Raw genomic sequence first — 12,890 nt, 5'->3', positions numbered from 1 at the left:
AGTTTATTGATGATACGGTTTATTTGTGTATCATAACTAGTGAAATTCTGTCTAAAGTTTTATTTTCCTTTTTCGAGTTTTATGTTCAAAAAGGAAAATATGTTACTATTATTATGAATATATAAATGTTTGTTTTTAGAATTTGGTCGGCCAAGAATACTAATCTAAGTCTCATTCGGTAATAATTTATTGTTATTTTTTAATTAAGCCTATGAACATTCATTACTATATTAAAGGGAGTTTTGCTCGATCTCTCATCATTCAATAGTTGTGTAATAAGAAAAACATTTATTCTACCTCCAAAATTCTCGTTTGTTATCTATCTTCTACTGATGTTATCTACTAATATTTTTTTAAAACTAAGTCAAAAATTAAATAAAAAAGTTAAAGCAATTGCAAAGTAAGATTTAAAAAAAATTGCCTTTGAAATTTGATTAATAGTACCACTTTTTTTTTTTTACTTAAGAAAGATGAAAAATCAGGGTAGGAATAGATTTTAAAAATACATAATTGATTTAATAACATTTTCTCTACTTCTATAAATCATACTTAACTTTTCACCTTCTTTTTAACTATTTTATTTCAAAGTTCTCATTCTTTTTAATTTCTCACCTTGTCTCCAAAATGTGGTTAAGAGTAAGACATATATCATTGATTTCTCTAACCTATACTACAATATAGCATAATCTAAGGAGAAAGTGTGCAATATAATACTAAAAATATTAATAATAATTAAAATATCAAAACGAACATAATTCAATTACAATCACCTAGTTTTTAATTTAAATCTCCTACTCCAATATACTTAAAAGGAAAATAAAAATGATAAGAAACGTACGAAACGAAGAATTTTTATTTCATAAGCGTAGTCAATTATTTTATAAAATTAGTCGAGATGAATGTTATATGATTAGTGGAATGAAAGTGGCCATCTTTGGTAGCATAGGTGTCTTAATTCAATAGGTTACCTCCTCCTCCACATATGCAATAAATTAAAATTAGGCTTTTTCATTGCCCTTTATAATTCTTCTTGATTTCTCACCATCTCTATTCCCCATACTTACCATGGCCTTCCTCCTTCAACCTCCTCTGTTTGCTCTGTTTTTCCTCACATCCTTCTCTCCTTCTTGGTCTCTTCCATGGAATTCTTCCTCCTTTGGTAAATCGGGCTCCAACCCATCACTCGACGACATGTTGTTCACCTCCAGCGAGTCTTCCAGCAGGCCGTCTCGCCAAAACACAATTTTTGGTGCCCCTTGTGGGCTCTGTGGCCAAGTGATTTTTGGCTCTGAAGCTCTTAATCATCATTACAATTACCATTTCTTGCAGAATGAGCTTGCTTCTTTTAGAGGCCACTCTAATCCTTGCTCCGGTGTCTCTCACCGGCCGCCGTTTTTCCATGGCCAAGCCTCTGCTTCTCGAGAACCCCAAATGACGCTTAACGATTATTTAACGATGCCTCCATCTTTGAGAAGCCATTCAGGCGCCGCCATTGATATGGCTCACTTTCTTCCGCTTCATCCTTTGTTGGCTCGACCGCCGCCGCTGCCGCGAACCAGCACCCCCAATAGTATGAACTTTCAACAGAATCAGGCTGTGGCACGGCAGAGAAGGCAGGGGAACCAAATCCGATGGAATAACGGCGGAGTGAGGGAAGTTGGTGGCCAGCCGGCATCAGAACAGCAGCCACCCCAAGATGTGATTGATCTGAGTAGTGAGGAGAATGATTGTAGCTCTGATGGTTCGGAAGGCTTGGATTTGACACTGAGTCTCTAAAGAAGTCTTTTTTTTTTTTTTTTTTTTAAGAAGAAAAAAAGTTCATGTTGTTTTTCTTTAAAAAGTTAATAATTTTTTTAAACTAAAATGTTATCTTCCATTGATATATATTTTCTTTTGTTCATTTTGCATTCTTTGAGCATTATTATTGATTAAAAATGTGAAAAAGAAAAAGAGAAAAAGAGAAGATTTTTCATTATTACTTTTGAAAAGTACATAGAAAGAAATGAATAGAAGGCAACTTCGTAGAAAATTAAGTACAAAGTGTTGTTATTAATGAGTTCAGTTGTGTTTTTAATTAACTTTGTTTTATATGCAAATTTCAAATATTATAATATAAGATTTAACTCTTCTCAATTTCCATCCAATTCCTTATAATTTAAAATTTGATTTAATTTGATATTTCTACTTTTTTAAAAAATTGACAATTTTAGTAATCTAAATAATCACTATTATAAACAAATGATCGTAAATACATATTATAACAGAAAATATACAAATATTAATATATTATAAATAATGTTGAAGTTTACTTTTAAAAAATTCTAAAAAAAAAAAGAATCGCACATCTTATAGGCCATAAGAAATTAAATTAAACTTAAATGAGCTTATAAATGGCTAATTGTACATAATAGCTCATTATATTGATAACAATATAAAAAAACAATAATAATATAAGCATTTAAGAGTACATGTGTAGCATATCTCATGTTTCAACAACTTATTTATCAAACTCACACAATTAACAATAAATACAACTCAATTTTTTTTTAGATTCTTATTCTGGATATAATATTTATTAACATACCAAATAATTTGAAACAATAACACTAAAATTGTTTTTTAAATTCATATTAACCTAAATTTTCATTTTGCCTTTATATATATTGTTTGTTGATTTGCATTTCCTTGTAAAGATCATACAATTTAATGCTTTAGGCGTTACAAATAGATTTGTATTTGTAACGCTGCTCGTTAGAGTCGCTATCAACAAAAGCTTTTTTCTTTTAAAAAAAAGGTAATGTGGTACCATATGAAATAATTTGTAAAGTAATATAGATAGATAAATAAAAACAATAAGTATACATGTAGTTTATTATAATGGGTATCTCTATTTACGGTATAAATTTTGTTTTTCTAGTACAAATTAAGAGTAAAATATGAACAGTGTATTGTTAGTACATACAAATGAGTTAAGTTACGAAGGTTAATATTAGAATTATTAGCAAAATTTATAACAGACTTCACTATCTATAGAATTACATCCTTGCCAAAATTAATCTAATTAACAAATTGAATAAAATGAATGGTGATGTCTAAAATTCTGGAAGGTTCTTACAAGTACATTTTCATATATGTGTGAGAGAGAGAGAGAGAGAGAATTGAATTTTAAATCCACTTCAATTTGGTGGTGCTCTTTTACCCCTAAATATAGAGAAATAGAAGGATTGGGGACTAAAACAAGTCGTGTATAATTTCTAAAATTAGAGAATCTTTGCATCAAATTTCTTACCTACAGTCAAGGGTGTCCATAGAATAATAACTCGTATATATATTTCACGAATTCATAACTTTTCTTAAAAGAATTTTTTTTTTTGTAGTTTGATAGAAGAATGTCCCTTGATCAGTTCAAGAAGCAAGCTTCTTCTTTTCTACACGAGAGATTCAAAGTAGCCAGGCTTGTTTTTACTGATGTTACTCCGGCAGAATTGTAAGCATTTCCCCCCCTTTGTTTGTTTTGTTTCGTTTAGATTTCCTTAACTATTTCCCAATATCAAATTATATAGATATCTTCATCCAATGAATAATTTAGTATCGAAGAACAACATATAGAATTTTAATGAACACACATAGCCATAGAAAAAATCTAATTGAGAATTGGTGTTCTATTTTCACCTGTTTCTCAAGGTTGGCAGAGGAAGCTACAAACAAAGATCCATGTAGCCCTGATGCTAAAACAATGACGATAATAGCTGAGGCATCCTTTGAGGTAGATGATTATTGGAGAATTGTTGATGTCCTTCACAACCGGTAAGTAGAATTGACATTGGAGATTTTTATATAGATGACTCAATAATAAGAAATTATGTTCATCCTATAAAATTAATGACAACTAACATTTTACTTACGCTATAGAGCACTCCACTACCTCCGGAAGTGCATTATCATGTTAAGGACTCAAATATAGATCGACTATTGATCAGAATAAATACCAAACTCGACCAAGAAAAAGGACTCAAATAATACAAACTAAAATACTGATTAGTTGGCTCAATCGAAAGTTCTCATAATTTTGTTTTATTTATTTATTTTTGCAAATTGCAAGGCTGCATAACATTGAGTGGAAGCAGTGGAAACAATCCTACAAATCACTGGTACTCCTCGAGTTTTTGTTAACCCATGGACCAGAAGAGCTAGCTGATGAATTTAAGAGTGATTCATATATCATCGAAGAACTTGGAACTTTTCAACACATAGATGAAAGGGGGTACGTACTAAATTGATTTTAACCAAAATCAGAGTTGCACCCAAGTACTAAGAGGCTTTTACTTGAGGAGATAATTGATTAGATTTCTAATGGGGTGATTGACAGGTTTAACTGGGGTGAGATCATGCACCAAAAGTCACAAAAGATACTACAACTTCTCAAAGGAGGCCAGATCTTACAAGAATCACGTTTGAGAGCTCTGAAAATAACAAGAGAAATTCAAGGCTTTGGAAGTAGTTCATCGCCATCTTCGTCATCATCAACATTCTCACCAAACTTTTCACCCAGCTTTTCATTTACTTCATCATTTGATTCATATTCTACAATTACGAGCCCTGCGTGGAGTGATTTACATGGGGAAAACAAATTTGAAAACTTATCATCCCCAGAAGCCATTGAGAGGCATATTTGGAAAGGAACAGGAAATGAGAAAAACTCTCCGGTAGGCAAATTCAATACCAATGGAAAACACCTTTGGGACTGCCCCCCAATCGAAGAGGATGATTGTCTAATTGAACCTGAGGATGAGGAAGAGAAACCAGCCAGCTTTCTAAGTGGAGTTTGCTCAAAGCTCGCGGCTTTGAGTCCTACCCATCCGGCGAGAGCGGGATTTAGAAGAGCTTCTAACAAATGCGATGAATGATTTAGAAGAGCTAATAAATGCAATGAATGTAGATACAAGAATATGATACTGCACTAAGATTCCGTTAGCAACGAAATGTTTCTAAATGGGGATCCTTTGTAGAGGATAGTACTTCTAGTAAAAGTTAAAATCAAACGAAGCAGGCTTAGCCATGACGCCATGCTTGTAATCACATATTCAGATGTATGAATAGCAAACAATATTGCATTTTGTAGCATGACTACTGTACCAAATATTTCATCGGCATTGGCACTCAAGGGAAGTCAGAAATAAAATTCAGAAAACAAAAACCAAATCCGGTGGCACAGAAATCAAATTAAAAAATTAAGCAGAGAAAAATCAACAGATTCAGATTAATGCTTAATTGGAGTAGTGTGGACATCTTGTGAAAAAAGTTAAGAAAAAGAAAAAACTCACAACACTGTATGCCAGAATCCATCGACCTCAAAACAAAAGCAACCTCCTGACGGCTAAAGAAACAAGAGAGAGAACAATCCAAAACCAATAACTTTAACTCATAACAAAATTTGAAGCTTAAGAAACACACTTTCTAAGATGCACTCTTTTTCAACTTTGCAAGCTCTTGCCTCACCAATCCAGCTCTCTGCAAAAGGAAAAAATAAATAAATAAACAATGCTGACCATATCATTGAGTAATCATTGAACAAATAGCAAGAAACAATATAATAGAAAATTAATTTTTAATGACAAATTAAACAAAACTTCTCTCACTCACTTTCATGCGAATTTAAAACAACTTCTTTCACACTCTTCCATGTGTCAATGCATAAGAAGTCGTAAAAGAACAAACAAGAGAAAGCAACAAACTACAGATTGAATCACATTGTCACTAACCTTTATCTTAGCCAGCATAAGCTTGAACCTATCGAAATCATTAAGTGATGCCCTTCTTTGTTTCACAAGTAATTTTCTTCCCCAAGAGCTATCCTCCCACTTTTTCTGAACATCTGACATGATCAAAACAATAGGTTAAACTTAGAACAAACAAAAACAAGAAACACAGGTGTGATGGGGATTATATAAGTCAAAATTAAGTTAAGGGTACCAGCAGCCTTCATAGCTTCCATGAGTTCCTTCTTCCTAGGGACTCTCTTAATGTCAATTTTAATGTCAGTGAGAGAAAGTCTCTTGAAGTTTATTTGAGATCTGACCATATCAGGAGCATCCACCAAAGCCTGTATATGGTAGCATAGAAAATATGTATAGAATGAACAAAATAAATAAAATCTAATAGAAAATAAAACTGATATACGTACATCAGGAAATGACAACGAAACATACAAAACTAAAAACAAGACTGTGGACACAAATGATAATTTCATCGAGATACACTCTTTCTCAACCAATAATCATTGATACTGCAGAATAAAATTCAGTTGGAAGAAAAAAAAGCTTCCCATAAGACTGCAAGCTTCAAAGTTTCACAAAGATTTGGTGCGACATGAATCTGCATTTGTAATTCATGGGAAGTAGTAGAAACAGTAAAAATTATCTAAAAATCCATTTAATATGGTGGAGGACGTCGGAGAATATCATAATTTTGCATAGGCAACCACTCTAACGATCGATAATATCCAAACAATGAGAATGACCTACTCTACGAATCTGAAGTTAAATAAGCGATGTTGTAGTTTATTTCAACAATTACCACTGCAAGTAGATGCGGTTGAAGCAGCTGAGGAGTGATTTACTTAAATGATAAATAACAGGAAATTGAGAAGCATATTTTAGGATCCTAATGTAAACTTCAAATTCAGGAGAAATGAATCTATAACAAGAGTGAAACATCCCGGGACTTCCTAATGTGCAGGAATTAGAAGTAACCATCGATGAAAACCACAAATAGCAGGAAAAAGAAACATACTCTGTTCTGGTCAATAACATCGACAATGACGACAAGCTTTCCATAGTCTTCGCCGTAATTGACGAGAGCGACTCTTCCGATCTCGACGTACCTCTTGAACGGCTACAGAAGCCATGAAAGAACACAAAATTCAGAAGAAGAAAAAAAATCAGATGAAGAAAATTATAGCAACAAATGCAATAGATTCGTAGCTAGAAAGAGAGAAACTACGGAGGGGAATGCTTACCATGGTCGGTGTGTGATGAGTTTCAGCGAGGGGCGAGAGAAGAAAGAAGAGTAGAGAGCGCCAATGTCGAAAGTCGAAACTAGGGTTTATTATTCCCACGTAGATCCAAATAATCCATTAGACGGAAAAACCGATTGTTTAACTTATTTACGATTTAGCCCCCGTGGCGCTTAATTATTTTATTATTTTATTCATTTAATAAAATGATCGATCTTAGGATTAAGGATGAGCATGGTCGGCCGAAAAAGTGAAACGGACGATTGAAACCCAACGAATCGAAGTCAGATGGTCAAAATGGTACAATCAGCAGTCGGGTTTCGGTTTTAAAAACTCAAAAATCAAGTTGTGGTCGTCGATCGATTTGAATCGACCCATGTATTTTTTTAAAAATAATATATATAATATATTATATAATTATAAGTTTAGGTTTAAAAAGATAAATAAAACAAAATAATACAATTTTTAATTTTTAAAATCATTTATCAAAGAAAATCTTGTTTCAACCATAAACCACGATCCATAATACTTGTAAAAAGAAATTCAAAGATCAAAGGAAAAAAAAAATTGAATCTATGCATTTCACATTTCAGAAAAACAAAGGAAAAGAAAAAATAAGGAAAAAGAAAGGGAGGAAAAAAAAAAGAAAGTATGAAACGTAGAAAGGAAAAAAAGAAAAGACCAAAATCAATCGATTTTGTTGAAAACAGCTATTGAAGTCAGTTTTGCAACTTATGTGCCGACTTGTGGTCGGTTCGGGGGCGGTTTGGTCGGAAATCCAACCCCGACTGCCCGCTACTCATCCTACTTATATTATAAATTTATAATACATTTTATTTTATTTTATTTTATTATTTTTTTGAGAAAATTAAAAATGTGTTCGATATGAAATGTAATTATGTAGGTAGAAATTTGAAAGTATTCATGACAACAATGTTAAATGATATGGTTTTGGTAGTTTGGAAATTAATTTCAATTATAGTTTTATTTTTATCATTTAGGAATGGTATGGGACACCGCTATTTTGAAATTTTAATAACCACCAAATCTTCAACCGCAACAGTATAAACTTTTCTTTCCTATTACTCTGTCATTTGTTCTTTGTTTCATACTAGTTCATATTGTGGCAATAGGAATTGTTTTAATAGATGGTAGTAGTCTAATACAAATCGACTCACATAATTTTACCATTAGAAATTTAATTAGATTCATATATAATCAAACTTTAAGGAATTAGTTAACATCAGTATTTGATTTCAAAATATACCCTTTATTTACACAAGTTACATATAATATGTTCAATGTGTCCAAGAACATAACCTGTCTCAAAAGACCAATCTGATTGTTGAACACTAAACTAAGGATTGCTTTTTCATTGCATCAATGTGAGGAATTGCTTGATAAAAATCTATCACATCTTCAGACAGATTTTTGTCCTTGTAGAGATTTGTGTATTAACTACGCATGACAAACCATTATCAACAAACGAAGGCCTTCAAAGCCACCACTGGGAAGAAGTGGTTAAAGAGAACATCATTCCTTAAGCAATGTTAATATAAAATGATTGAAACTCTCGGTGGTGCCACCCATCGAAGGATGCTACTAATCTACTCGATCCTAAGAGTAAAGTGAGAAAAACCAGCCAAATTCTCAAATTGGGTTTGCAAAGACACGATGGCCATAAAAAATCGTTCAAAAAAACTGAATTTAAACACTTAAGCAGGGGAAAACCAGCAGGTTCAAACATCTATTTTTAATTAAATTATATTAATGTTGGCACATTGGGAAAAACTCACTACACTTGATGTCCAAAATTCCATGCATTTCAGATACACTCCCCAGTCTCAAGGATTTGAGAAACAAAAGGGATAACAAACCACACCTGATAAATTGTTCTCTAACAAAATTTGAAGCTCTAAACAAAATGCACTTTCTAAGACTGGCTCTTTTTCAGCTTCGAAAGCTCTTGCCTGACCAATCCAGCTCTCTGCAAAAAGATTGTAGGTAATGAGTTGCTACAGATCAAGCACATGAAAGAAACGATGAAACAAAGAAGATTCCTTCCAAATGATAAAGTCAGGCTTCTATTCAACATCCTTAAGGGTTTAGAACTCTTGCACACAATGGTGGACATGAAAAAGATAAACAGAATATGCAATGGGTTACTGACCTTTATCTTGGCCAACATTAGCTTGAACCTATCAAAATCATTCAGGGCTGCCCTCCTTTTCTTGACAAGCAATTTTCTACCCCAAGAGCTATCCTCCCACTTTTTTTGAACATCTGACATGATCAAAATAGTGGGTTAGGTTAAACTTAAAACAAACAAAAACAACACCAAGGTAGAGGGGAGTTATTAAAAACTGAAATAAGCTGAAATGCATACCACCAGCCTTCATAGCTTCAATGAGTTCCTTCTTCCGAGGGACTCTCTTAATGTCAATTTTAATGTCAGTAAGAGAAAGTCTCTTAAAGTTCATTTGGGACCTGACCATATCAGGAGCATCCACCAAAGCCTGTAGCATGAATAAAAATAAAATAGAATGAGCAACTAGTAAAAGCTTTTGTGAAAATTGGGTGAGACATTTGCACCTCCAACTTACAGAGGAGGTAGAGATCCCTTAACCACAAAGCTATGCTCGTGTCAGTAGCAACTAATTAAATATTGAAACTAAAACTCCGTGACCACCAAATGTCAACAAAAAAAAACAGATGCAAAAACAAATTCCATTCAAATCTTTTTTTCTCCAGAAGAGAAAGATCAAGTGTATATTCTATAATTACATTTAGATGGAAACTTGGGAGAGAAAAATACAACACTTCCCATGAGACAAGAATCAAGGTCATTTAACTGCATTGTAAGCTCAAGGGAACCCTAAAAAAGATTAAAAATCAAATGATCCACAAACAACCATAAATTCAACTATCAGCCAAACATCCCTTTGGGTTGGAAGAGAATAAGTCAAAGAAAACACTTCAGTCTTCAAGGTAAACATCTATCAGTAACAAAGTTGCATCCTCAACCCACTAACGAATCACCAAAGCTACCTAAAGACCTACTAAATGAACGTGAAGTTGAATAAGAGATGCACTAAATTATTTCAACAGCTACCACACTTCAAAATTAAGCTATAGAATGGTTTTCATAACGTTTAGATCATAACAATAAACTAAATAATAAGAGGCATATCTTTGGATCATGGTGTCGACATCAAATCCAAGGAAATTAATCTACAGTATAAGAATAACAAGAGTGAAAGAGAAAGTTTCTAATGCAAAATGAAAACCAGTAAACCTAGAATAAAAAACCACAAGTAATAGGAAAAAGAAACATACTCTGTTCTGGTCAATAACATCGACAATGACGACAAGCTTTCCGTAGTCTTCGCCATAGTTGACGAGAGCGACCCTCCCGATCTCAACGAACCTCTTGAATGGCTACAGAAACAATAAAAGAAGACAAAAATCAGAAACGGTTCGCAGAAAAGAAAGAATGGCAAAAAATCATGCCAAAATACGATGTAGATTCGAAGTTAGAAAGAGAGAGACTATGGAGGTGAATGCTTACCATGTTGGAGTGTGAAGGGTTTCGGAGAGGGGCGAGAGAAGAAAGAAGACTATACAGTCGCAATGCGAAACTAGGGTTTATCGTTCCCTTGTAGATCCAAATAATCCTTTCGATAGAAAAGTCGATTGTTTCTTTAATTCGAAATTTACGATTTTGTCCCCCGTGGTGTAAATTGTTAAAGATGATCAATTCTAGTATAAGCATTCACTAACCGTAACAATTTTCATCCCTTTTCATCAATTTCTACAATTTTTTCAAATTTATCATCGTAATCAAGAACTCGATATTTCGGTTTACATCAATATTTCCAAACCTGATATTCAATAGCATGAACTTTTGTTTTCAAATATTCGATCCTTCCATAGTATGATCAGGATAGATTTGATTGTTATTTCTACAAAATTTTAATATATATTTGAGTGTTCTAAACTTTACAATGAGAACCATTTTTTAAAAACAAACTAGTACAATAAATAGAGACATACTCTTTTCTTCTTAATAATTAATAACTAATGTCCATGTTAGTACTATTCATAAGTTTAGTTTGAAAAAAAAAACATATGATATAGGTTATATGATAGTGCTTAGAGGGTTGTCCAAGATAAGATCCAAACCTTATGACTAAATCCAGCTCATAAGGTATCAAGAACAGGCATAGGGAGTGCAATTGTAAGAGGAAAAGCTAGTAGACCCAGTGAATATATACAAAGAAAGAAATAAATTGAGATACGTTTTAGCTAATCGTGACATAATTTGGCTTGGCAACCTCAAGGGTCGAAAATGTTTCTGACATCACTGACATTACAAGTAAGCAGAGTACAAGTGCATGAGAGACCACCCAAAAGGAAGACTAATAAATTTTCACATGAGAACCTTAACATTACATTTTCTATGTGTAGTTGAACTATATACTTATTATACTCACTTATGCATTAGAGTGTTGTTTAGGCTTGGACCCCATATATGCGTAAAGATGTCTCACATAGATGAGCTACAAGTAACTCAAACCTTGAACGATATACCCAATATACAAACAAGATTCTATCACCGATAAAAACGTGTTAATTTATTTTCATTTTTTTTAGTTTACTTGACTTATGTACATTATTTTATATTAAAAAAAGTTGATTCTTTCTTGACTTGATATAAGAGTAAAAAAAAGCGTTAGGTAGGTCATTACACGAATGTTAATAGATCTTCTCATACTAATATTTTAACTTATTCGCTTTTATTTAATTATATATATATAAAGAAAGAAAGAAAAACTCTTCTTTATTATTATTATTTTAACATATTTAAAATAAGTCATAATAGAACTTTCGAACAAGATAATTATAATAATATTTTGAATTGTAATATGAAGAGAAATGGCCAAAATAACCTATGGTCGGCTAGAATCGATGGATTGTAAAGTAAATGGAACAAATATTCTGTGCCATTAACATTGAATAGTATATAGTTTCTATGCAAATCTCCAACGATAACCCTTTGTTATTAAGATTATGAATAAATATATAATTTAGATAAAGAGGTTGGATTCCCATTTGGAATTTGAATAAAGAAAAACATTTGATTTACTTTTTGTTTTATACAAAAGTATATTTAGGCAGGAGGAATTTGGAGTCGGTCATGGAATTAGTTGAAAATTAAGTGCTATTACGTATCCATTGGGTGGACAAGGATACTAAAATTTGTTTAGCCAATAGAACAAGCTATCACTATTAGTGCCTTCAACATTAAAATTAATTATAACATAAACATTCTTGCTTTATGTTTATTTTGGCTTGTATAAAACGACATGATCATAAATAAATACAAATCTAACATAAAAAAAAATACAAATGTAATACAATCTTAAGCCTAATTCAAATAGAAAAGACTTTAATTTAATTTTAACTTTGTGCTAATTTTGAAATATACAAAAATTAAAAAATAATTTAAATTTGTATCTCTAAATAATGTTAAGCATGAAATAACCTGGATGTAATTTCCTAATTTGGTCCCTTCTATACATGCAATTAAATATATCATTTCAAATAAGGTAGAAAATTGCAAAATTTCGGAAAAACACAACAAAAATTCATATTTGCTCCAAAAATCTCTCCATAAACTTTTGGCAATGTAATTGTTTATAAATAAATATTTATGGGAAATCAATCTACAAAAATCTCCCCAAATTCATATTACTTTAATCTAATCCAAATTACCCCCACATTGTCCGAAATTTGAAATTTGTTATTTTATGCACATTTTTCATGTTTGAATTATTCAATTTTATAATTATAATATACATTTTTTTCCCTCTAT

General features: G+C 32.1%; 3 protein-coding genes across 5 annotated transcripts; 1 reads left to right on the top strand and 2 right to left on the bottom strand.

The window, feature by feature from the left end:
- The first annotated feature begins 3,345 nt into the window (after window positions 1–3,345).
- Window positions 3,346–5,202, top strand: LOC103483581 (uncharacterized). The gene is made up of 4 exons (XM_017043626.2): window positions 3,346–3,487; window positions 3,685–3,807; window positions 4,103–4,264; window positions 4,370–5,202. The coding sequence occupies exons 1-4, from the start codon at window positions 3,390–3,392 to the stop codon at window positions 4,905–4,907; spliced, it is 921 nt and encodes a 306-aa protein (XP_016899115.2). The 5' UTR covers window positions 3,346–3,389; the 3' UTR covers window positions 4,908–5,202.
- Window positions 5,203–5,231: 29 nt separating this feature from the next.
- Window positions 5,232–7,171, bottom strand: LOC103483582 (probable 60S ribosomal protein L14). Of its 2 annotated transcripts, none has more exons than XM_051086057.1 (5): window positions 7,019–7,171; window positions 6,793–6,894; window positions 5,974–6,103; window positions 5,759–5,875; window positions 5,232–5,511 (listed from the first exon to the last, which is right to left on the bottom strand). In XM_051086057.1, exons 1-5 carry the CDS (start codon window positions 7,019–7,021, stop codon window positions 5,423–5,425), a joined length of 441 nt encoding a protein of 146 aa, XP_050942014.1. In that variant the 5' UTR covers window positions 7,022–7,171; the 3' UTR covers window positions 5,232–5,422. The 2 variants fall into 2 exon arrangements, with proteins under 2 accessions (XP_050942014.1, XP_008438503.1); XM_008440281.3 differs by having other exon boundaries at window positions 5,763–5,875.
- Window positions 7,172–8,751: 1,580 nt separating this feature from the next.
- Window positions 8,752–10,802, bottom strand: LOC103483580 (60S ribosomal protein L14-1-like). 2 transcript variants are annotated; one of them, XM_051086056.1, is made up of 5 exons: window positions 10,584–10,802; window positions 10,352–10,453; window positions 9,402–9,531; window positions 9,182–9,298; window positions 8,752–9,002 (listed from the first exon to the last, which is right to left on the bottom strand). In XM_051086056.1, the coding sequence occupies exons 1-5, from the start codon at window positions 10,785–10,787 to the stop codon at window positions 8,860–8,862; spliced, it is 696 nt and encodes a 231-aa protein (XP_050942013.1). In that variant the 5' UTR covers window positions 10,788–10,802; the 3' UTR covers window positions 8,752–8,859. The 2 variants fall into 2 exon arrangements, with proteins under 2 accessions (XP_050942013.1, XP_008438500.1); XM_008440278.3 differs by having other exon boundaries at window positions 9,186–9,298.
- Between the last annotated feature and the right edge of the window lie 2,088 nt (window positions 10,803–12,890).

This window comes from Cucumis melo, chromosome 6 (genome assembly GCF_025177605.1).
Source record: "Cucumis melo cultivar AY chromosome 6, USDA_Cmelo_AY_1.0, whole genome shotgun sequence".
Classification (NCBI taxonomy): Eukaryota; Viridiplantae; Streptophyta; class Magnoliopsida; order Cucurbitales; family Cucurbitaceae; genus Cucumis; species Cucumis melo.
The sequence above is the reverse complement of the archived record's forward strand: the minus strand, read 5'-3'. Positions and strand labels throughout refer to the sequence as shown.

Excerpts from the sequence above, each read along its gene's own strand:
- LOC103483581 (XM_017043626.2), top strand. The coding sequence starts at position 3,390 with ATGTCCCTTGATCAGTTCAAGAAGCAAGCTTCTTCTTTTCTACACGAG. Across the intron at positions 3,488-3,684 it reads GATGTTACTCCGGCAGAATT|GTTGGCAGAGGAAGCTACAA; the intron begins GTAAGCATTTCC and ends CTGTTTCTCAAG. Across the intron at positions 4,265-4,369 it reads CAACACATAGATGAAAGGGG|GTTTAACTGGGGTGAGATCA; the intron begins GTACGTACTAAA and ends GGTGATTGACAG.
- LOC103483582 (XM_051086057.1), bottom strand. Across the intron at positions 5,876-5,973 it reads GGAAGCTATGAAGGCTGCTG|ATGTTCAGAAAAAGTGGGAG; the intron begins GTACCCTTAACT and ends TGATCATGTCAG. Across the intron at positions 5,512-5,758 it reads GCTGGCTAAGATAAAGGTTA|AGAGCTGGATTGGTGAGGCA; the intron begins GTGACAATGTGA and ends TTCCTTTTGCAG.
- LOC103483580 (XM_051086056.1), bottom strand. The coding sequence starts at position 10,787 with ATGCTTATACTAGAATTGATCATCTTTAACAATTTACACCACGGGGGA. Across the intron at positions 9,532-10,351 it reads ATGTTATTGACCAGAACAGA|GCTTTGGTGGATGCTCCTGA; the intron begins GTATGTTTCTTT and ends TTCATGCTACAG. Across the intron at positions 9,299-9,401 it reads TGAAGCTATGAAGGCTGGTG|ATGTTCAAAAAAAGTGGGAG; the intron begins GTATGCATTTCA and ends TGATCATGTCAG.